Below are 26,473 nucleotides of genomic sequence, written 5' to 3'. Positions count from 1 at the left end.
CACTCATTCTCCCCGCCCATGACTAACTTCTTTCAAGTACATACCTCTTGCCTTCCAATGTGATCTTCTTCTTCTTGGAAATTTTATTTTTGTTGGAGTTGTCTGATATTTGCAATAACTGAAACTTTCTGTCTACTTTCCATGTCTTCTTTTTTTCTGCTTCCTTTTTGTTGATTTGAATACTTTTATAGTTTAAGCATAATATTTGTAACATTGAAATACCATTTAATTAATCTCGTTATTAATTTAAAATTTAATTAAATTATTAATTTTAAAGTTGTGCTTTAAAAATATTTTATGGGGCTGAGGTAAAGTTATATATTACTTGACTATGTGTGTTTTTGATTCTCAAAATTGCTAAAACTTTCTTGGTAATATTTCTCTATGTCACTTATACATAAATACCTCTTTTTATCTTTGAAGATAAATAAAGATATTTATCTTTATTTTATTCTTTATTTATCTTTGAAGATAAGTAAAGAATATTTCCAAGTAAATTTAGTATGCATTTATGGGATGGTATCAAACTAAAAAGCTTCTTCACAGCAAAGGAAATAATCAAGAACGTGAACAGAGTGCCTACAGAATGGGGGAAAATCTTTCCCAACCGCATCTTAGAACATTAATCTCTAGGATATACAAAGAACTCAAAAAACTCAACACCAACATAAATAAATAAATAAATAAATAAATAATAAATAAATAAATAAATAAAAACAACCCAATCAACAAATGGGCTAAGGAACTGAACAGGCACTTCATAGAAGAAATACAAATGGTCAAAAAATATAGGAAAAAATGTTCAACATCTTTAGCAATTAGAGAAATGCAAATCAAAACTACATGGAGATTCCATCTCACCCCAGTCAGAAGGGCAATTATCAAGAATACAAGCAAGAATAAATGTTGGTGAAGATGTGGGAGGAAAAGTTTCACTTATACATTGCTGGTGGGACTGCAAATTGGTGCAGTGACTCTGGAAAGCTGTATGGAGATTCCTCAGAAAGCTTGGAATGGAACCACCATTTGATCCAGTTATCCCACTTCTTGGAATATACCCAAAAGATTTAAAATCAGCATACTACAGTGACACAGCCATTTCAATGTTTATAGCAGTATAGTCCACATTAGCTAAGCTGTGGAACCAGCCTGGGTTCCTTGAACAGGTGGATAGATAAAGAAAATGTGGTATATGTACCCAATGGAATATTACTCATCCATAGAGAAGAATGAATTTATGGCATTTGCTAGTAAATGGCTGGAACTGGAGAATATCATGCTAAGTGAAATAAACAAGTACTAAGAAACCAAAGGTAGACTGTTCTCTCTGATATGTGGACGCTAGTCCACAAGGGAGGCGAAGATTAGAAGTTCGTTGGACTAGACAAAGGGAATTAGGTAAGGGAGTGGAGAGGGCAAAGGAAAGACAGTAGAATGAATAGCACCTATCCTTCCTATCCTTAAATATGAATCCATGACCAATGTCACTCCACATCGTGTGCAAGCACAACAATGAGATCCTAACTGGAACAAGTCATACTTATTCTATGTATGTATAATATGTCAGAGTAAAATCTACTGTCATGCTTCCTTTCTTATCCCTTCAGTCTTATTCATTATAATCACATTTAGGTCTTCTAAAGTTTAATATTCTATGGTGATTTCTGAGTTCTGAAATCTTATGGTCTAACCTGTTTGCTACATTCTTTTCAGTTACATTGTCAATTATGACTTTCTCGGTGTAGCTGAGATTTTGTTAATTGTTCTTAGTTTTTAAAAAAATAAACTTGATTTCATGTAATTTGTATGATTTTTATCTCTATTTCTGTTCTGCTCTTTATTTTTATTCTACTAAATTTGGGTTTGGTTTATTCTTGTATTTCTACTTCTGAACAGAGAACATCTTGCTATTCTCATTTGTTACTTGTTTTTCTAATGTTTTAATTTTCTAATGTTTTCTAATGTTGTAGTTCATTTCTTCCACTTTTATTGTGTTCCTTCATGGTTAAGTGATTTTTCTCTCACAGTATGTTTTGATTCCTTGCTTGAGGCACAATGATAGGTTGTTTAATTTGAGAGCTTTCTATTTTTTTGATATTGGCATTGATTGATGTAATCTGTTTTTGATTGATTTTATTATTTTAAAAAATACACAACAATAGTGGAATGCATTACAATCCTTATTACACATATAGAGCACAATTTTTCATATCTCTGTATATAAAGTAGTGCTCTCATTTACCTCTAAGAATTTTTTATCTCCTCCTTGATGTCTTCTGTAACCCATTGTTCATTCTCTAGTATACTGTTCAGTCTCCATTTGATGCAGAATTTTTTATCCTATTTTGTTGTTGATTTCCAATTTCATTCCATTATGATCTGATAAAATGCATGGTAGTATCTCTACTCCTTTGTATTTGCTAAGAGTTGCCCTGTGGCATAGTATATGGTCTGTTTTTGAGAAGGATCCATGTGATGCTGAGAAGAAAGTGTATCTGCTTGATGTTGATTGATATATTCTATATATGACAGTTAAGTCTAAGTTATTGTGTTATTGAATTCTATAGTTTTTTTATTCAACTTTTCTTTGGAAGATCTTTCCAGTGGTGAGAGAGGTGTGGTAACGTCACCCAAGATTATTGTGTTGTGTTCAATTTGACTCTTGAATTTGAGAAGAGTTTGTTTGATGAATATAGCTGCACCATTGTTTGGGGAATATATATTTATGATTGTTATGTCTTATTGGAATAACATTACATACTGTTCCTTTGAGCAGTATGTAATGTCCATCTTCATCCCTTTTGATTAACTTTGGCTTGAGGTCTACTTTATTTGATATGAGTACAGAGACCCCTCCTTGTTTCCGCCGTCCATGTGAGTGGTATGATTTTTCCCAACCTTTCACCTTCAGACTGTGTATGTCTTTTCCTATCAAATGAGTCTTCTGTAGGCAGCATATTGTTGTTGTTGTTTTTTAATCCAATATGCTAGCCTATGTCTTTTGATTGGTGAGTTTAAGCCATTAACACTTAGGGCTACTATTGAGACATGGTTTGTATTTCCAGTCATATTTGTTTATTTTTGTCATTTAACTTGACTTGGTTTTTCTCTTTGATTAGTTTTTCTTTTAGTGCACTACCTCCCTCTGCTGGTTTTCATTATTATTTTTCGTTTCCTCTTCATGAAATATTTTGCCAAGGATGTTTTTTAGTGCTGGTTTTCTAGCTCTAAATTGTTTAACTTTTTTTTTTTTATTGTGGAAAGTTTTTATTTCATCTACAAATCTGAAGCTTAGTTTTGCTGGATACAAGATTCTTGATTGGAACCCATTATCTTTCAGAGTTTGAAATATGTTGTTCCAGGATCTTCTAGCTTTCAGGGTCTGTGTTGAAAAATCTGCCATTATCCTAATTGGTTTACCCTTATGTGTAATCTGGATCCTTTCTCTTGTGGCTTTTAAAATTCTCTCCTTATTCTGTATGTCAGGCATTTTCATTATAATTTGTCTTAGTGTGGATCTGTTGTGATTTTGCACATTTTGCATCCTGTAGGCTTCTTGTATTTGGATTTCCATTTCATTCTTCATGTCTGGAAAGTTTTCTGATATTATTTCATTGAACAGATTGCTCATTCCTTTGGTTTGGACCTCTATGCCTTCCTCTATCCCCATAACTCTTAAATTTGGTCTTTTTATGCTATCTCATATTTCTTAGATGTTCTGCTTGTGGTTTCTTATCATTTTTGCTATGCTGTCTACATTCTTTTCAAGATGATATACTTTGTCTTCATTGATGTCCTATCTTCTAAGTTGTCTACTCTGCTGGTGATGCTCTCATTTTTGTTTTTAATTTGGCTTATTATTTCTTTCATTTCAAGGATTTATGCTTTTTTTTTAAACCTCTGTCTCCCTGTAGAGGTGATCTTTTGGTTTTGGATTTGGTTATGTAGCTTATCGTCAAAGTGATCTTTTACTGTCTGTATTTGTTGTCTAATGTCTTCTTTGAGATTCCAAAACATCTGAATCATGTGAATCCTGAAATCTTTCTCTGTCATTTTTTTCTGCTGTTTCTGTTAATTCTTCTAATGATGTGTTGTCTTGAATTGTTTGTGGTACTTTCTTCCCTTGTCTTTTCATGTTGCTCACATTTCTTTCCCACTCTGTGGGACTGATGTGTTGTTGTGTTTACCCTATAGATTTGTAGTGCTCTTGTGTAGTTCCAAGATCCCTCCTTTGTGAGGAAGGACAATGTTGACATTTCCCAATATCAACAATACATCACCTATGAGTAAATTATTGTTATTAAGACATTTATAGTTAGTCTCATTGTCTAGAAATGTTGGATTCAATTATTATTTAAAATATAATCAGTAGTTTCATAAAAGGTGTACCGTTTCTGGCAGCGGACAGGGGATCAGGTGTATGACATTATGTTAAGGGGGAAAGATGTGAGGGTATGGGGTTAATAAAACTTAGGAAATTTGGAGGAGAACTCTAATGAAGAGGGTTATTAGCAGGGGAATAGACAGGAAGTAATTTAGGGTAGACAAGTATGTGGGAGGACAGTAGAAGGCATTAAAACAAACACATATGTATTTAGAAAATTACAAGAAGTAAAAATAGTAAAATTTAGGAGATTGAAAGAGCAAGAGAGGGAGGAAGAAAAATAAAAAGGAAAGAAAGAAAGAGAAAAGAGAGAGAGAAAGAAAAAAGGGGGCTTATGCAATTCCTCTATATTATATTATTCTGGTGACTCAGTTCTTAAAGTTCTATTTCATGCAAAGTTCTTGGTTTCACATATGCTGGGGTTATTAAGACCAGAGGAGCAGAGGAGGAAGGGTAAATGAGAAAGGAAGAGGATAAAATGGAAGAGAAGGAAAAAAAAAACACCCAAAAACCAAAAAACCATAAAACAAAAAACAAAAAAACAAAACAACAACAACAAAAAACAAAAAACAAACAACAACAATGACAACAACCAAATACTCTTAGAGTTCTTTGCTTCTCTTTCAGTAGGTGGAGTTGTCTATTCCAAGTTTGAGTCTCTGCCCTCAGGGTGGTGTAGGTAACCAGTGTGAGAAGATGTGATCTCTCCCTCTCTTGCCTGGAGCTTCCCTAATCTTGGCCTCTCTGCCTTGCTCCTGATTTTTAGACCCCTCCCATCTCTTGCTTATCAGGTCTCAGCCTCAGAACCTCTCTGCCCTCGGATCACACCAGGTGGGCAGTACCCTGGTTGCACTGCTCTCCTGTTCAACTGAGAGCTGTTTTTGTGCTGATGGTCACTGTGCTGAGTTATCACAGCTGGGGGGAGGGGGCGTTGGAAACCAGGTACCTATTCAGTTGCAGATCCAGATCTGCGCTGGTAGCCATGCCCACCAAAAGATGGTGAGAAAGGTTTTCCAAGATGGAGTCCGTCTGTTTCCCACCTTGGGGTGTCTGGTGAGGTGGGGTGTCTGGTCAGGTGGGACAGCTGGGATGTCCTCGTGCTGTGGCTAGAACGCAGTCCGGTGACCTGCATGGGAGTGGAGCGTAGTCTGGAGTTCTGCTGCTCTGCCGAGGTGCTGATTTGGTGTTTCTGCTCTGGCACTTGAGAGCCACGCGTGTGCTCAAACTGCGGCCTTTGGGACCCGAGTCTGAAGTCTCATTGGAACACAGAGGCTCTGAGTTCTGCTCGGTGCTCGCAGCTCTGCTGGATTCTGCGAAAATCTGCTGTGTGGGGTCCTGTCACATGCTCTGAGATGCTGTATTCCATCAAGGCAAGACCCTGTGGAGAAGCCACCTGATAGCTTTCTTGGAATCATGCACAGAGCAGCCATAAAAGGTATCTCCTCTACTCTGCCATCTTGGATCTCTCCGATTGTTGTAATCTTATTTCTGCTTTTTCAGTACACACAGGTTTTGGTATGTCATTTCAAAATTTTCATTTACTTCAAGGAATGTTTAAATTTGCTTTTTAATTACTTCCTCATTCCACTGGTTGTTCAGGAGTATATTTTTAAATTTTCTTGTATTTGTTTTTTTCAAAACTTGTTATTGATTTCTAGTTTTATACTATTCTATCAGAAAAGAAACTCAAAATGATTTCAGTTTTTAAAAATTTACTAGGACTTATTTTGTTTCCCTCTGTTCTGGAGAATGTTCCATACACTAGAGAGAAGAATGTACATTCTATAATTGTTAGATTAATTATTCTGTAGGTGTCTTTTAGGTCCTTGTTATGGTTTGCTTGTGGGGTGTACCCCAAAAGTTCACGTGTGAGACAATGCAAAAAGGTTCAGAGGAGAAATGATTGGGTTATAGCCTTTAACCCAATCAGTGAATCAATACCTGATGGGATTAACTGGAGGCAGGTGGGGTGTGGCTGGAGGAACTGGCTCATTAGGGGTGTGGCTGTGGGGTGTATATTGTCTCTCTCTCTGCTTCCTGGTCATCACATGAGCTGCTTCACTCTGCCACACTCTTGTGCCAGAGCCTTGAGGAATGGAGCTAGCCTTCTATGGACTAAGACATCTGAAACCTTGAGCCCTCAAACAAACTTTTCCTTCTTTAAAATTGTTCTGTTCAGATCTTATAGTTCTAGCAGTGAAAAAGCTGACTAAAACAGTCCATTAACTCTGTTTCTTTGTTGCTTTTCTTTCTGTTCATTACTAAGTATGGGATGTTGAAGTCCCTTAATTTGATTGTGTTGAAAAGTATTTTTCCCGTTAAGACTATTACTATTTTATTTATATAGTTAGGTGTTCTAATATTTAGTGCATATGTATTTAGGTTGCTATTTCCTCTTGGTGAATTACTCTTTTATTATCATAAAATGACCTTCCTGGTCTCGTCTGACTGCTTTTGATTTATTCCTGTCACATATCTTTCAAAAAGATGCCTTTTGATATAACTACTAATTTCTTATGGATTCATTTTGCATGGGATATCTTATTCCATCCCTTCACTTTCAGTCTGTGTGTCCTTAAAGATGAAGTGAGTGTCTTGTAAGCATTGTATAGATTTTGTGATATGATACAGTCACTCTATACCTTTTAATAAGGAGAATTTATTCATACTTAAGGTAATTATCTACAGAAAACACATTACTTCTCCGGTTTGTTACTTGTTTTGTAATGTTTTCAAAGCTTTTTTCTTTCTCCCTCTGTTATAGTCTTCCTATAGTGGTTAAGTAATACTCTGTAGTAGTGTGTTTTGATTCCTTGCTAATTATTTTTGGTTTATCTATTATAGATTTTTGCCTTTTGGTTACTATGAAGCTTTCAAAAGATGCCTTTTGATATAACAAGCTATTTTAAAATAATAGCTATTTAACATTAAAAATAATGATAATAAGTGAAAAAGAGAAAAAAATACTAATAGAAAATTCTACACTAAAGGATCTCCTGGGTACAGCATATTTGGTTAGAGGATAATCATACTATTTCTTGAGTTGAATCTGACAACCTTTGACAATTCTTATACCTGGGTATTTATAGTCTTCCTTAGGTTTAAGATAATTTCTGTTATTATTATTTTGAAAAAGCTTTCTATCCCTTTGGTATTCTCAAGTCTGTCTTGAAGCCCATTAACCTTAATATTTTATGTTTTAATATTGTCCCAAAATTTCCATAAGCTTTCTTTATTCCTTTCCTTTTTTTCTTGATTCTCTTTAAAGTAGTCTGTTTTGAGCTTACTGTTTGATTCTGTAAATATATATATATATATATATATATATATATATATATATATATGTATATATATATATATATATATATATATATTTCTGTTGTGTTTTTATTTGATTTATTGCACATTGAACTTTAGAGATTTATGTTTTATTTTTAAAAATTACTCAATTGTTAAGCTTCTCTGATAAAGTACAGAGATTTTTTTAATGTGTATTTTCTAAGTTTGTTGTTTCCGTAGAACAGCTATTTTAAATTATTTTTTTGAGAATCCCCACATATTTGTTGCTATGTTTCTGGCTTATTACTTTGTTCCCTAGGGGACACAATAAGTATGTGCATCTTATTTTGTGTATTAGTTGAAGTTGTGGTTCCCTGAAAGTTCTCAATGTTTGTTGGCATATGATGATGTGCTTTGAAGGATTAGGTGTTTATTACAGTCCTTATATTTTTGCTTTGTTTGTGCCTGTCCTTCTAGAAATTCTAAGCAGTTTTTTCCCTGAACCTTGGTTACTGTTGGTATTTTATGATTAGGTGGTGCCCTAAGTTTGGGTTTGGTAGAAGTTTGCAATTGGTGTGTTGGCTTTTATTGGGGGGATAGTGCCTTATTACTGCCTGGTGGGTGTTGGAGTTCCTGCCCTCCACTAGGTCTCCATCAATACTATCATACCTGCAGCAGCAGGATGTCTAGTTATTGCTTCCCATTCGTCCTCCCTCCCCTTCTCCAATGTGGGATGGCCTTGTTACTGCTGGATAATGTTGAAAGTCATGACATTCCACTAATGCTTCTCCTGCTTGTAATGAAACATATTTATTCTACCCAGTGAAACTTAAAAATCCAGATCTTTTACTGACATGAGGAGGGAAGGATAGTGGGGCTTCCATACATATTTTACTATGATACTGCCTCAGCAAGGGCAAGTTCAAATACTTTGAAGTACCTAAAGAAGATAGAAACAAAGGCCTACACTTGGACTTTTCTGCTATCAACAGAACTAGGAATTATTTTTCTGTGATGATTTTCTGGAGTACATACATTATTATCTGAAAATTTTGTCCCATTGTTTCCACTTTCCTGATTCTTAAAGTATGGATTTTTTTTATTGGTTGTTCAAAATATTATAAAGCTCTTGACATATCATATTTCATACATTAGATTCAAGTTGGTTATGAACTCCCAATTTTACCCCAAATACAGATTGAAGAATCACATCGGTTACACATCCACATTTTTACATAATGTCCTATTAGTAACTGTTGTATTCTGCTACCTTTCCTATCCTCTACCATCCCCCCTCCCTCCCCTCCCATCTTCTCTCTCTACCCCATCCACTGTAATTCATATCTCTCCTTGTTTATTTTCCCATTCCCCTCACAACCTCTTATATGTAATTTTGTATAACAATGAGGGTCTCCCTCCATTACCATGCAATTTCCCTTTTCTCTCCCTTTCCATCCCATCTCATGTATCTGTTTAATGTTAATCTTTTCTTCCTGCTCTTCCTCCCTGCTCTGTTCTTAGTTGCTCTCATTATATCAAAGAAGACATTTGGTATTTGTTTTTTAGGGATTGGCTAGCTTCACTAAGCATAATCTGCTCTAGTGCCATCCATTTCCCTGCAAATTCTATGATTTTGTCATTTTTTAGTGCTGCGTAATACTCCATGGTGTATAAATGCCACATTTTTTTTATCCATTCATCTATTGAAGGGCATCTGGGTTGGTTCCACAGTCTAGCAATTGTGAATTGTGCTGCTATGAACATCGATGTAGCAGTATCCCTGTAGTACGCTCTTTTAAGGTCTTCAGGGAAAAGTCCAAGAAGGGCAATAGCTGGGTCAAATGGTGGTTCCATTCCCAGCTTTCCCAGGAATCTCCATACTGCTTTCCAGATTGGCCGCACCAGTTTGCAGTCCCACCAGCAATGTACAAGAGTACCCTTTTCCCCACATCCTCTCCAGCACTTGTTGTTGTTTGACTTCATAATGGCTGCCAATCTTACTGGAGTGAGATGGTATCTTAGGGTGGTTTTGATTTGCATTTCTCTGACTGCTACAAAATATTTGTTTTTCAACATTTACCTTAAATCATGGGGGCCATAAAATGTCTCTAAACACATTGAAAACAGAAAAGCTAAGTACACTTACAGACATAAATCATCAGGTGCTTCAAACTTTATAAGACACTTGAAACTGCAGAAGGCACAGTAAGACTTAAATAAAAAAGTTCTTTTTAAATTCATTTTTTGCATTATCAATCTTAAATTTTCAACTACAAAAGTAAATATTAGGTGTTAATATATTGGACCAATTAGCAGAAGAATTTTCAGACAGTGATGCCAGTTTTACATAGACATCATTAGATGCTTAAAATAGAACATCAGTTAAATTAATTTCCATAGTGATTTGGTTGCAAGAAAAATTCATTTCACGGAATCACAGTGAATTTTTGGAAACATTCCGTCAAGTTAATATGTTTAATATTATCATGTTGGTGTTATAAATTTGGTTTAAAAGTTCAAAACTAAAATTTAAAATTGTTTTTGCAGTTATAATGTAAAATATTTTAGGTACAACACAGTGATGTCATAAAGACTGGTACACTATAATTAATTAATTACTTACTAATTAAGTCTAATTAATTACTTGGGATTTGATATGATATACACCATTTGTCAAAATGTGATGAATTTTTATGTATATTCACTTACAGTAATAATTACAAAATGTTTCTGATTAAATATTTAGAATGGCAAAAAAAAAAAAAGTATGGATTTTATTAAGACTTTTGTTTCTATGCTTGATGATTTTCCAGTTTTTTCAAGTTTGGATCTGGGATATGTGAGTCAAAACAAAACTTTTGAAAGTCTTTATTAAAATTTCATTCCCTATCACTTTAGAGTCTTATTGCAGGAGTATGAAAAAAACTACATGGAACTTGGGGAAGAATGATTCAAGAAGAATAAGCAGAAGAATATCTTAATAATTTGAACAATTTGTTTTCTTATACCATAAAAGTTAAAAAAAACCCTTTAAAACAGAGCATGAATGGAAAAATACTTAGACAAATCTTTTTTAAATTAACCAACGTGGAAACTGGTTGTAGACTAAAGGTTGCTCTAGGCTTATATAATGAACCTTAATATAAATTATTAACAAGTCAAAACATTTTCAGATACTTTAACTGGGTCCTAAAACAAAGTTAAAAATATTTAAATAAACAGTCATGTACAGTGGTCACCCCACAATATGATCCATAATCTCTTTTGTCTACTGAAAACTTACCAGACATATAAACAAGTAAAAATACCACTTATAATGAGAAGAAAAATCAATAAATTTCTAATGATAATGCTAATAGGATTCTCACTGAAAACAAGGCAAGCCAGTAAACAGTAGAAGAACGTCATTATCATACTCAAAAGTCTAATGACACAACATATCAATATCACTAGGACACTATGAAGGCAGGCCTAAGATGAAAGTTCATTGCATTGAGCTTATTCGCTAAAAGAATAGAAATTAATCAAATAAACAAACTAACATTACATCTCAAAGCCCTATAAAAAAGAACAAATCAACACAAAAGCAGTACAAGACAGGAAATAATCAAAATCAGAGCTGATATCAATGAAATGAAACAAAAAAATTTCAAAATATCAATAAAACAAAAGTTGATTCTTTGAAAAAATAAGTAAATTAATAAAGCTAATGAAGAGAAAGAGAAAACTCAAAATTACTAAGATTCATGATAAAAAAGGAAATATCACAATGGACAGTACTGAAATACAGATGATATCAGAAACTATTTTGAAAATCTATACTCCAGTAAAATAGACAAGCCCAGGACCAGATGGATTTTCTGCTGATTTCAAAGAAGAAATTACACCAATACTCTTCAAATTATTCTATGAAATTGAAAAGGAGGGAACTCTTTTAAACTGATTTTATGAAGCTAGTATCACCCTGACACCAAAACCAGAAAAAGACACATCAAGGAAAGAAAACTTCAGGCTAATATCCTTGATGAACATAGATGCAAAAGTTCTTAATAAAATACCAGCAAATCACATACAGAACCATATTTAAAAGATAGTGTGCCATGATCAAGTGGGGTTCATCTCAGGGATCCAAGGTTGGTTTAACATGTAGAAATTAATAAATGTAATTCACTTTATCAATAGACTTAAAGACAAAAATCACATGATAATCTCAATAGATGTTGAAAAAGCATTTGATAAAACTTAGCATCCATTCATGCTCAAAACACAAGAAAAACTAGGGATGGTAGGAATATACCTGAACATTGTAAAAGTTATATATGGTAAACCCAAAACAAACATCATTCTAAATGGAGACAAATTGAAAACATTCTCTCTAAAAACTGGAACAAGACAAGGATGCCCCCTTTCACCACTTCTATTCAACAAAGTACTTAAAACTCTAGCCAGAGGAATTGGTCAAAAGAAAGCCATTAAAGGAATACAAACAGGAAAAGAAGAACTCAAACTATTCCTATTTGTTTATGGCATAATTCTATATTTAGAAGACCTTCCCCCCCAAAAAAAATCCATCAGAAAACATCTAGAATTCAGCAGATTAACAGGATATAAAATTAACACCTATATCAATAATTCAGTGGCATTCCTGTACACCACAGATGAATCGGCTGAAAGAGAAATTAGGAAAACAATTCTATTCACAATAGCCTCAAAACAAACAAACAAACAACCCCCCCCCCCAAACTTAGGAATCAGTCTAACAAAAGAGGTTGAAAAACTACAGAACATTAAGGAAAGAAATTGAAGGTGACCTTAGAATATGGAAAGATCTCTCATGTTCTTGGATAGGCAGAATTAATATTGTCAAAATATGACCATCCTACCAAAAGCTCTATCTATACAGATTTAATGCAATTACTATAAAATTCTAATGACTTTCTAGAAGGAGAAAAGCAGTCATGAAATTCATTTGGAAAAATTAGAGGCTCAGCTTAGCCAAAGCAATACTTAGCAAGAAAGCAAAGCAGGAGGCATCACAATACCAGACTTTAAATTATACTACAGAGGTAGAGTAACAAAAACAACATGGTATGAGCACAAAATAAGACATGCAGACCAATGGAACAGAATAGAAGACACAGAGACAAAACCACATATATACAGTTCCCTCATACTAGATAAAGGCGCCATAAACCTATATTGGAGAAAAGATAGTCTCTTCAACAAATGGTGCTGGGAAAAATGGAAATTAATACATGGCAAAATTAAATTGAACCCCTATCTCTCACCCTGTATAAAACTCAAAGTGGTTGAAGAACTTAGGCATTAGAACAGAGACACTGTACCTACTGGAAGCAAATGTAGGCCCCACTCTCCATCATGTCAGTTCAGAACTTATTTCCTCAACAAGACTCCTAAAGCACAAGAAGTAAAATCAGGAAACAATAAATGGGATGGTATCAAACTGAAAGAGGATACAATGAAGAATGTGAAGAGAGAGCATACAGAATGGGGGAAAATCTTTGTCATCTGCACCTCAGATAGGCCATTAATCTCCAGGATATATAAAGAACTCAAAAAACTTAACATCAAAAAACCCCAAATAATCCAATCAATAAATGGGCAAAGGAACTGAACAGATATTTCACAGAAGAAATATAAATGGTCAACAAATATATGAAAAATGTTCAACATCTCTAGCAATTGGAGAAATGCAAATTAGAACTACACTGAGATTCCATCTCACTCCAGTCCAAATGTTAATTATCAAGAATACAAGCAAGTGTTGGCAAGGATGTGGGGGAAAAGGTTCACTCGTATGTTGCTGGTGGGACTGCAAATTGATGCAAAGACTCTGGAAAGCAGGATTGAGATTCCTCAGAAAATTTGGAATGGGACCACCATTTGACCCAGTTATCGCACTCCTTAGTATATACCCAAAGGATTTAAAATCAGCATACTACAGTGATGCAGTCACATCAATGTTTAAAGCAGCTCAATTCACAATAGCTAAGCTATGGAACTAACCTAGGTGCCCTTCAACAGATGAACGAATAAACAAAATAGTATATATACCCGATGGAATATTACTCAGCTATAAAGAAAAATGAAATTATGGCATTTGCCAGTAAATGTATGGAACTGGATGCTATCATGCTAAGTGAAATAAGCCAATACCAAGAAACCAAAGGCTAAATAGTTTTTCTGATATGTGGATGCTAATATACATTAATAGTGGGATGATGGAAGAATAGAAGTTCATTGCACTAGACAAAGGGGAACGGAGGGAAAGGAGTGGGAATGGGAATAGGAAAGACAGTAGAATGAATCAGACATAACTTTCCTATGTTCTTACATGAATACATGACCAGGGAAACTCCACATCATATACAAACACAAGAATGGGACCCTAATTAGAAGTTATACTCCATGTATGTATAATATGTCAAAGTACACTCTACTATCATGTATCTAAAAAGAACAAATAAAAAGGAAGGTATACTAAAAGAGAAAAAACAAAATTGTGGACTCTTAAAAAAATGTCTACATGGAATTCTATATTCTACAAAACCAAATTATTCAAGAAATGCCTGGGAAAATATAGACTGCTTCATATAAGAATCTGAAAGAATTCATCATAGCTGACTTATAGTTTAAGAAACTTGTTAAAGAAATCCCCCAGGAAGAAGTAAATGTATATGAAGGAAAGAAGAACACCACAAAGAGTAAATTTTTTGATATTCGTAAAACATGTTTTATTATTTAGCATGATTTTCAAAGAGAATTTTCTTCTCAAGGCAAAAGTAATAATGATATGTTTTGGGGTTTATAACAAATATAGAAGTAAAATTTAACACAACAATATCATAAGGACTGAGAGCAGGGAAACAAAGGTATTATCAATGTTTTTTATTCACAATAGTAACTTGAAGTTGTTATGTTAAAGATAAATAGTGTTAAATCTAAATCCACCATGAAAAAGTAGATATAAATAGTAAACAAATAAATCGACGAGAGTCATAAAAAGGTACTTAATCAGAAAGAGTATAAAAGAGGAGCAAAAAGAAGGAATAAATTGAAAAATTGCAATAATCCCATCTTTTATGTGTGGCCTAAACACAATACTGAATTTAAAAAGTGAGACTTCACTATATTCTGCTGATATAAACCCCATTTTAAAAAATAAAATGATGACAAAATGTATACCATGAAAATAAAAGTAAAGTTGGAGTAATTTATTATTATCAGGTGAAGATGTCAAAGATAAGAATTTATTAAGGATACTGATGTTTATTTAGTAATAATGTTAATTCATCAAAAGGATATAAACATTGTGAAAATTTAAGGAGCTATTGTGAACAATCTAATGACAAACAATTTGGCTATTTGGTTGAAATGAACAACTTTCTTCAAAGACACATACTCTTCTCATTGAAGAAGAAATAGCTTACCCTTTTATCCATATACTTAGAAGAAAATCTTGAATTAAAAACCTTTTAAGAAGAAAATTACAGGTACAGAAAGCTAAGCATTTGAGGAGGAAATAATATCATGTTTATATAAATAAACTCTTCCAGAAAATTGAAAAGGGGAAAAACACTTCCTAATGGATTTTATGTTGCCAGAATTACCTTGATATGAACACTAGGCAACACTGGAAAAAAAAGAGAAAAATTTTCTTTCATATACATGCAAAATAATAGATAAAACAGTAGCAAAACAAATAATATATAAAAAACATTCTATATCTTGACTGAGTGATTTATCCCAGGAATATGATTAATTTAAAATTAAAAATCAATGAATATAAGCCAACCTACTAGCACACTTCAAAATACAAACCATATGATCATCTCAATATATACACAGATAATGCATTTGACACATCCTAACATTCATGTCATGTAAAAAACTTTCAACAAATTAGGAATAGAGGGGCTAGGGATGTGGCTCAAGTGGTACTACGCCCTCACCTAGCATGCATGAGGCACTGGGTTCAATTCTCAGCACCACATAAAAATAAAATAAAGATATTGTGTCTACCTAAAACTAAAAAAATAAATATTTTTAAAAAATTAGGAATAGAGCAGAGTTTGTTTAGTCTGAGAAAGGTCATATACAAATACCCTACTATTACAACATGGTTAAATGGTAAAAAAAAAAATCGAATGTTATGACTCAGAACAAGACAAGGATATTTGCTTTTACCATTTGTATTCAGAATTTTACTAGAGATTTTAGCCTGTTCAATAAGACAAGAAAATAAAAAGAATTAGGATTGGAAATTAAAGAATAAAAATTTCTCTTTATGTAGATTGTGATTTTCTATCTAAAAAACTCAGTCTACAAAAATCTACTATAACTAATAGGTGAGTTTAGCAAGTTTGCCTATTTTAAAGTTAACACACAAAAATTCTTGTTTTTGTATTCTAGCACTAAAACATTTGTGAATTAAAACAAACTGTATGTATTAGCACTAAAGACATGATAGAAAGCTGAAGCAAAATGGGAATGATTTGTATACAAAAACATATAAAATACTGATGAAAGAAATCAAAGAAGACCTAAGTAAATGGAGAGATATACTGTGTTTTTCTTTTGAATTGAAGATTTTAGCAATATTAAAGGGAATACATTCTGATGAGTTCCAATAAACAGCCCAGCAATATATTTTGTAAAGTGCCGAGAAGCTGATTCTACAATTTATTCAAAAAGTCAAAATGGATAGTTAAAGCATATACATGCAAAATAATAGATAAAACAGTAGCAAAACAAATAATATATAAAAGAACAAATCTTGGGATTGCAACAGTATTTGATTTAAATAGTTTAAAAAATATTTATTTTTTAGTTGTAGTTGGACACAATACCTTTATTTCACTTATTTATTTTATGTGGTGCTGAGGATCGAACCCAGGGTCTCGCAGGTGCAAGGCAAGTGCTCTACTCCTGAGCCACAACACCATCCCATAGTTTTTATGAAGCTATAATAATCAAGGTACTGTGGTATAGGGAAGAGGACAGACTATATTTATCTATATAAGGTCAAAAAATCTTTGACACAAGTTAAAAAGAAGACAATGAGATGGAGAAAGCATACTCTTTCCAATAATTGTTACTGAATAATTCATAATTTATCTGAAAAAATAAATGAACCTCCTTCATATCTCATGGCATATACAGTAATTAACTCCAAATGAATGATTTAAACTATGAGACTTTTAGAAAAAAGAACATGCGGGAATGTTTGTAAACTTTTTGCTAGGCACAACACCAAATATGTCATTCACAAAATAAGAAAAATCCTAAGTTTATCTTCATCAAGTTTTTACTTTTTGAATAATATTGCTAAGGTAGTGAAAAGCCAGAGTAATATTAGCCAGATGACAGAATATGTGGTTCTTCAGCTTCACCCATCTACACACAAACCCATCTAGCAACTGTCCCTATGAAGTATTACCCTGAATACCCCAAGATGTGTGTCTGAAGCTAATATACCAACTTGGGATCACAGAGCTGAGAAAAGTCACAATTAAATGGTAAGAGAAAGAGTTCTGTTGGACTTGCCACCCTTTTTCAAGATGGCAAAGCATCACTCACAGAGAATTCTCTTAGACTCACAATTCTGTAGTTGGGATAGTAAATTTTAGAGGTAAAGATTCAGTTTCTCCACCATTCCTGGGCTCACCTCAGGAAATCTTGGGGCACCTGAGAGGACTAGGTGCCAGGGGTCAGTTAGAAACAACAAGGATGGGGCTAACAATAAATAGCATGCAAATCTTGATACTCTGCATTCTGGCCAACAGAGATGGTAGCCAACAACACCATGCTTCAGTAAACAGTTGCCTGTGGAGCCAAAGCAATGGTGGGGTCTGTGATCACTGGTGCTTTTGATCCTGTGGGAAGGATTTCAAGTGAGTCTCACATATTTTCAGGCAGGAGTGTTTATTAGAAAAATGGAGAATACAGATGTTCAGGAGAGACTAAACAGGTCATGTCAGGGGGTGGTGACATGGGCCTTACAGAGTCGTGGTTTTTAAAAGACTGAACTTGGGGGCTGGGGTGGTGGCTCAGCAGTGGAGCGCTTGCCTAGCATGTGTGAGGCACTGCATCACATATAAATAAATAAAATAAAGATTCATTGACAACTAAAAAATATTTAAGAAAAAAAAAAAGACTGACCTTGGAAGCTCTCCCTCTGAAATTGGAAGATGAAGATGGTGGATGCAAATGATGGCTCCAGAATGTCCTGATCCCTTTGACTTGATAAGAAAGGCTCCCTGGACTTGGAAGAAGTTAAAACCTTCGAAATTCCTGGAAGTGAAAAACAGTGTGAAACCTGTTAACTTTTGTCTTTCGTTCTAATGCATCCCTTCCCCTTTCTAAAAACTTTCTTCCTCCCAGAGGGTTTAGGGATGGCACTTTTGAAACAATGACTATATTTTTTCATCTTTCTTCAAAGGTAATTTTGAATAAAATCCCTTTCCTACCAATTTGACTTTGAATATGTCTGGAGCAGAGAGTGTTGTGGCTTATCTTCCTTACTCCTCAGGCCCATATTTGAACTGTCTGGTAACAGTTTCTTTTGTTTCTGTCTGCTTTGATAAAATTCTCTGTTATGAACTATGAATTGTCTTTGATGCACATGTCTGACTTCCTCCCTGTAAGTTATTACCCTTTACTGTCCTTCCCCCTGCCCCCCTGCTTGTGACTGACTTGCCTAACAGAAAATCCTAAAGATTTCAGAAGAAAACTATTCAATCTAATAAATGAACTCAGTAAACTTGCAAGATACAAAATCAATATAGAAAACTTAGTATCATTTTTATACACTAATAGTGAATTAGCTTAATAGGAAATTTGGAAAGCTATTCAATTTACAATAGCTTCAAGAAAAAAATGCTTAGGAGTAAATTTAACAAGATGGTGGAAGATATCTATATAAAACTATGAAGCATTGTTAAAAGAAATTAAAGAAGACAAAAATAAACAGAAGTTTACCCCTGTTAATTAATTAAAAGAATTACTGTTGTTAAAATGTCATACTGTCTAAAGTGATCTGCATATTCTGTGGAATCCTTAACAAAATGCCAATGACATTCTTCACAGACAAGAACAAACAGTCCTATTATTCCCACAAAATGACAAAAGACCCCAAATAGCAAATATTGATCCAAAAGAACAAAACTGGAGGCATCACAAGTCAATATTGACTCAAAAGAACAAAGTTGGAGCCACCAGTAACCCATTTGAAAATATAATGCAAAGCTGTATAATCAAATAGCACACATGGCTCTATGATGGTGGAATGGAGGAAACAGGTCTCTAAGAGTAAATTAAATTAGCAGTTTTGAAGTATGGAAAAAGAAAAAAAGCAGGTAGGCAATTCAGTGTGCTAGTATCCAAAAGAAAGCAAAAAAAAAAAAGGTTTTTAGAATAGAAAAAAAAAAAAAAGCAACAGATGGTGACAGTGCCAGTCATGCTAAGTACTGCTCACTCAAGAAGACACTTTCCCACTGGGCTTAACAATAGGACCAAATAATAAACTCAGAAAAATTAGGCTGTACTTATTGGGTAGAAAGCCTGGGAGTCCCTGGCTGGAGAGGGAACTAGTGATCTCTAACAAAGTTAGGTAAGTAGCCCTAGCACAGCTGGTTGAAACTGGCAAAACACGATCATCTTGAAAGGACTCATTGATCAGACCTCAAATTCTTTCAGCTGGTCACTCATTATTTTTCAGAAATTACTATTTTTTCCATTGATTTTATTCGCACCTGTTTTTTTTTTTTTTGGTCCTGTACTTAGCATACTTGACTTGCTGAATACCAAGGCCAAATAGCCACTTAGGCTATACTTTTCTATGGATCAACGAGTAACCAAACCTACCCCCAATCTGAGAATTGAAGAGAGACTGAGAGCCTGTTGTGGCTCTGCAGAGAGGAGAAGAAAGGGTGCCTTCATCTAAAATTGGTAGATGGGTCTGTGGAATAAAGAGTGGTTGACAGGACTGGGGATGTGCCTCAAGTAGTAGCGCGCTCGCTGGGCATGTGTGCGGCCCGGGTTCGATCCTCAGCACCACATACAAAGATGTTGTGTCCACCGAAAACTAAAAAATAAATATTAAAAATTCTCTCTCTCTCTCTCTTTTAAAAAAAAAAGTGGTTGACAGGTGTCAGGGATTTGGGTCTGGAGAGATCAGACTGAAAGTACCAACTCCCCAGCACCCAAGCATAGCACATGGACAGGGACTCCAGGAATGAGAAGTGCAGTTCAAGACAGGTCAGTCTAAAGATAAAGCAGACAAAGGAGCTGGCTAATTTTCCCAACAAGATGCACTCTCACCTCAAAACACAACAACAAAGCCATTGTGAAAGAGGAAAGCAGTTTACCCCAATCCTCTCCAGGAAGAGCATAGGCAAGGTTAAACTCTGCATACACACTCAGTTAACAAATTCGTCAGGTTGAATGGGAGCTGGAATTAAAAGACATTTACATTTTAACATCTTCCTTACATCTGTCAAACAATAGATAGAAAAGACTGTTTTTCAAATGCTTAAGCAAAAATAAAAGTGAATCTTTGAATTATTAGTGCATGAACTGACTTATATTAACTAATACTTAGTCTTTCTTCTATACTATTATATTCCATCAATCTCATCTTCTGAAGCCAATCCAATCTACTCTTCCCATTTTACCTCTGCCTCCCTTCCTTCCCCACCCTTTTCCTTTCAAATGTCTAATTTCTTTCCTTTTCTCTATTTTCTTATATTATTAGTATATAATTACTAATAATTTCAGCCTATATTATATTACTCCTCATCCATGTTCCTCCTGGGTTAATATAATTATAGAGATCATTAGTAATTACATACATAATATATGTTGATAATATGATTACTTTTAAATTACTACTGCTAATTTCAGCACTCTCTTCATTCAAAGAGGTATTGGGGGTTGGAAGTAACACTTGGATTATGTTGAGTCTACATGTTGAAGCTAAGGTATACTGAAAGCATAGGACTAATTATGAAAAGGTTAAAAACTTACCAAAGACTCACTCATAAAAGAGGAAGAAGAGGCAAACAAGGCTCCCTCTACAATTTACAATCCTCAACCTAGGGAGCTCACATATAAGGAAAAGGATGAATTAAGAGGGAAAATACACGTACTTAACCACTGAGCCACATCCCCAGTCTGTTTTTATTTTGAGATAGGTTCTTGCTAAGTTGCTGAGAGACACATTAGTTGCTGGGGCTGGCTTTGAACTAGAGAGCCTCTTGCCTAAGCCTCCTGAGCAACTCTGATTATAGGTGTGCACCACTGTACCCAGCTGAAAGCCTGTTTCAATGAAGAGATAAGAGATCCTGAGAAAAACTCAACCCAGAACTCCTGGAAATGAAAGATACAATAAATAAAAAAAAATTCAGTTGAAAGTATCATTGACATTAGTTTATGTAGAATACAGAACTTCAGACCTCAAAGACAGTGTATATAAACTTGAACACTCATAAACTCTCTCTCTCTCTCTCTCTCTCTCTCTCTCTCTCTCTCTCTCTCTGTGTGTGTGTGTGTGTGTGTGTGTGTGTGAGAGAGAGAGAGAGAGAGAGAGACAGACAGACAGACAGAAAGGGTGAGAGAGACCATGATTGACTATACGAGAACAATGGGACATAACAAAACAAAAAGTTATTGGAATTTAAGAGGACATGGAGATACAGGCTAATGGCATTGATTACATTTTTAATGAAATAATGAAAAAACTTTAAATTTTATTTATTTTTTAATAAGAAAAATTTTCAAACCTTAGGAAAGAGACATCTACACACAAGTGGCATATAAGAACCTAAATGGAAAAAATAAAAGACAGAGCCTTTTCAAGACATGTCAATAATCAAAATACCTAATAGAGAATAAGGATAGAATTTTAAAATCTACAAGAGAAAAATGATGTCAGGTCAGTTAGAAGTAAACCAGTAAGACTCACTTCTGACTTCTCAGCACAGAGTCTAAAATCCAGCAGGACTTAGCATGGAATAATTCAAGCTCTGAAAGAAAACAACTGCCATCCAAGATTGTTAGATCCAGCAAAGCTATCAATCAGAATTGAAGAAGTAGTAAAAATCTTGCACAATAACTGTAAAGTAAAGGAATTCATGATCATCAGGCCAGCACTACAGAAGAACTCAAAAAGCTAACCCAAGCTCCTGAATACACAAAGCTCATTTGAAGAACCCAAACAGACAAAGGTCACTGGAAAAACAATAAGGCAAGTGAAAATTAAGACCAAATTAAATCTATGAAACTAACCAAATGACAGAAAGTAATAAATTCTTATCCATAATAATTCTCAACCTCCCAATCTGCCTTGCAGATTGGATTAAAAATAAGATCCAACTATGTGCTGTTTACAAGAGGTTCATCCACAAGTTGAAAATAAAAGAATGGAAGAAGATATTCCATGGAAATGAATCAAGCAGGAGTAGATAAACAATTTAATGTTATATCTCAGGCCCCTGGAAAAGTAGGAACAAACTAGTTCCAAAACTAGTAGAAGACAGAAAATAGCACTAGAGCTCTCTTTATTGAGAAGATAAACAAGATCAATAAACGCTTAGCCAAACTTAACAGAGAGAAGACCCCAATCAACAAAATAAGTAGATGAAAATGGAGATATATGAAAAAGCAGATTTCAAGCAAAAATTAATCATTAGAGTCAAGAAGCTCTCTACATACTGATAAAGAGAACAATCCAAAAAAATATGATAGTAAAGATATATATCCCAAATGTCAGAGCAGCTAATTGCATAAAACAAACACTTCGTCACATAAACTCTCAGGTGGACCCCAGTAAAATAATATTGGGTGATTTAAACTTACCTATCACCAAGAGACAAGTCATCCAGACATAAAGTCAGTAAAGAATTCAGACCTAAGCATTACTATATATCAAATGGACTTAAGAGCTGGGTTCATTTACTTTTAAGAAGCACAGGAACCTTCTCCAAAATAGACCATATTTTAGTTCACAAAGCAAATCTTAGCAAATACAAGGAAATCAGTATAATCCCTTTCATCTTACCAGTTCACAATGGAATGATGTTAGAAATAGACAGCAAGAAAAAAATAATTGAGACCAAATACATAAGGAGATTGAACAATACTATTCTGGATGAGATATGGATCATGGAAGAAATGAGAGGAGAAATCAGAATCAAAGAAGAATGGTGATACAGCATACCAAAATCTCTGGGACACTCTGAAGGCAGTTCTCAGAGGAAAGTTGATAACTTTAAGTTCCTACAATTTTTTTTTTTTTTAAAAAAGATCCCAAATAAACAATTGGATGTTATATCACTGGCTCCTAGAAAAGCAGGGTCAAACTAGTAGAAGACAGAAAATAGCACTAGAGCTGTCCTTAATGAGAAGATAAACAAGATCAATAAACATTTAGCCAAACTTAACGAAGAGAAGACCCAGATCAACAAAATAAGAGATGAAAAGGAGAAATCACCACAGACATTTCTGAAAACTAGAGGATTATTAGAGATTATTTTGGAAAATTTATATTCTAATAAACTTGAAAATTTAGATGATATTGACAAATTTCTAGACACAAGACTCATCTAAATTAAATCAAAAGACATAGAAAACCTAAACAGATCAATATTAATTAATGGGTGCCTTGGAAAGCTGGTTCCCAGGGGTGAATGTGGGTTGATGAGGCCACATAGCTAGTTTGCAAGCCAGGCCATCTGAACTGTTGGGGGTTACCATCCTGCTGTTTCATAGCTCCCCCCCCCCGCCCCCGCAGGTGTGTGATGATACTTTGCAGTAGGAACCTCAGTGGGGGAGAGCACAACGTAGATAGACTGCTACGTTCTTTCTGTGGTACAATGCCGGTATAGGGATTCCCCAGAAATACTCTAAAGTTGACTTGGAGACTTTGAAAGCTGTAGGTTTCTCCAGTATCAAATACTTCAGGTGTCCTTAGCATGACTGGGGACTGTTGGGGACTTTAATTGTACTTTTTGCTGCTGAGAGTAATATCTCTTGACTCAGAATTGCCCTTGACTGGAGAGATGGAATGATAGATATTTTGCACTTAGCCACTTTTTAATGAGTCCATTGTGGGTCTCTGCTTGGCAACATCTCCGCCACATTCCCACTGCACTCTGCCAGAATATATTTGTGTTTTCTTTGTTTTGGGCTTTTTATTGTGGAGTGAAATATACCAGGTACCTGAACTTGGCCATCTGACTGACATCCCTATATGCATTAATTTTTGTGAGATTTGCACAAAAGGAATTTATTCCATTAGAAATATACAAAGTATAGTACAATCATTCTGTTTGAACTTAGTACCACTTTTGAGATCTCAATATTATTTTACTGTAGAAACATTTCACAGATCTACAATTAGTAAGGTCCTAGAATAGATGATATGCAAGGAGAATGATTAGCAATAGTTTATTATGATCTCTGTTCTGTAAAAGCTTACAATCTGATTTGAGTAAATCCCGCAGTAGGCATAATGGATATAGTAAAATTAATGTTGGAAGATATAATTATCTTCCTGTTTACAATTTATAGGAGAGACGGGGAGGATTATAGAAAGATCAAATTTAATGCTAAGTGAAAGTTTGAAGGCAGAGTTGGGCCTGTTTAATTCAGTAGGTAGAGAAAGAAGGTGGAAAAGCATTCCAGGTTTTAAAAACAATGTGATTAGTGTCATGAAAAAAATTATGTAGTTCTTTCAAAGAGTATGCAATTTATAGTTAGATATGGGGGCCGAACCTCAGAAGGAGTAAAAGGAAACAAGAAACATTGAATAAGTGAAATAGTAGATCTTGATAACAGATTTGACATGGAGTGGGCATATCAAGGGGTGGCAGTATGAAGTAAAAATAAATATTACTGATCTCATAATAAGTGTGTATAGTTTTAGTGGAAATCTTAAGAAGAGATGGATTTGTTAAAGTATCTTTTGGAGGAACTACTTTGGATAAGAAAATGTAATAATTATACACTAAAATGCAAAACTAATGTTGGGTATTAGGAGTTAATACTTAGAAACAGTGTTGGGGGTGGGTGGGTAGGTATAAACAATATCAGAGAGATGGAATAGAGGTTGTAATGGGATGATAAGGCAATTGAGAAGAGCAAATGAGGGAAAAGAATTGAGTACCAAGCTTCTTTACACACATCCTGTCATATTTAAGTGGGTGGAAACTCTAAAGATGGCAGAATATATGTGGAACATCTATATCTTAATGGCTGAGAGTATGCCTCTGGATTTTTTAAGTTCAAATCTTTCAGTAGCACTTATTAATCATGCCACCTGTAGAGAGTTACTTTTCCCATCAGATGTTTAATGCAGATACAGATATTATCAATTTCAGTGGTTTGTTTTGAATGTTAAATGGAATAATTTATGTAAAGTACGTAGACTAATATTATATGATCATTACATGGATTCGTCCCCAAAACTGAAAAATTATGTTTAGCTGAGAAATAATATAGTCATTCCTGTAAGAAACTGTTGAACTTTTGTACAAGAGAGTGACACATTTTTATCCATACATTAAAACTTTTTGTCATTATCATTCAAGAAATTTTTAAAATACTATTTGAATCAGAGATTTAGTAATCTTAACCAGATGTGATGAGTATAGTAAAGATCTAAAAACCTATTATCTGTTACATATGTTTTTGAAATTAAGAGTATTTAGTCCAGTATATATTCAAATTTTGAAACAGTTAAGGACATATTGAAGGACTGTACTTCACTTCATTTTAGACTAGGATTTTATAAACTACAGAGTTAAGTAAGCAGGAAGATTCACATTTAACTCACTCATTAAAATTATAAATGTATATTTATTTATTTAGCTATAGAGATTATTCAAGTTATGTGGGAGCAACATTTCCTGGAAAGATGTGTGTTACTCCTTATTCTGCGGGAATTATACTGGTATGTAATAATTTAATCTTTTAAAAAATTAACACATTAAAAATTATCCAGAATAATAGCATATTTTATATAGTTTACATTTAGAAACTACATTTCTTTACTATCACTATTAAAACTTTGAAGTGTGTGGAGGGAAGAATATTTTGTAGAACAAGGATCATGTTGCAATTAGCTATATTTGGAATTCAAAGTGCGAATAAAAATATCATAAATACACATGCATTCCTCAACATATAGGCAAGTGCATCATGAAAAAATATCCATCCATAAGAAGCTTTTTATAGCCCAGATAAATTTTTGCTTATAAACATAAAATTGGATAAACATTAACATAGATAAAATAGTTTAAAAATCAAATGCAACAAATAAAAACTGAAATATAAATCATTTAAAATGTTTCAGACAGTATTTAAAAGAAACTTCTATATGTATTTTAAATATTTATAGTATATTTAAATGTGTCTTATATACAAATCACTGGTGAAATCAAATGCGTTATTGAAGGTCATCTAGCTCTCTTAGCCATTTTCTTATATCACAAATTCTTTGGAAAACAAACAAATTTAAGTCCTACATATTTTTAAAAATTATACACAGTTTTTATTAGCCATGCCAAATATGTTAAGTATATTTGGGAACGTATAACAAAATTTCTATAATCTGGCATTTTACTATCCCGGCAGAGGTAACCGCTATTAATATTTGAATGATATATGTACCTTATTGTGTTTTCCTCTCTATATATTCTCTTTTAAAAAGGAAATTGCAGCACATATTTCTATTTCTGATGTTTATTTTTATGGATGTAATGCATGCACATGGTAATTAAAAGAAAAAAC

At 34.0% G+C, this 26,473-nt stretch overlaps 1 protein-coding gene across 1 annotated transcript in view; it reads left to right on the top strand.

The window, feature by feature from the left end:
• The window catches only part of LOC114095857 (disintegrin and metalloproteinase domain-containing protein 32-like), a 113,158-nt gene that overhangs the window by 55,916 nt on the left and 30,769 nt on the right, over positions 1 to 26,473 (top strand). The window contains exon 9 of the mRNA XM_071610184.1: positions 25,553 to 25,634. Coding sequence (XP_071466285.1) covers positions 25,553 to 25,634 — 82 coding nt within the window. The remainder of the gene's footprint in view (positions 1 to 25,552; positions 25,635 to 26,473) is intronic.

Source organism: Marmota flaviventris, chromosome 3, assembly GCF_047511675.1.
Source record: "Marmota flaviventris isolate mMarFla1 chromosome 3, mMarFla1.hap1, whole genome shotgun sequence".
NCBI classification, from domain to species: domain Eukaryota; kingdom Metazoa; phylum Chordata; class Mammalia; order Rodentia; family Sciuridae; genus Marmota; species Marmota flaviventris.
The sequence above is the reverse complement of the archived record's forward strand: the minus strand, read 5'-3'. Positions and strand labels throughout refer to the sequence as shown.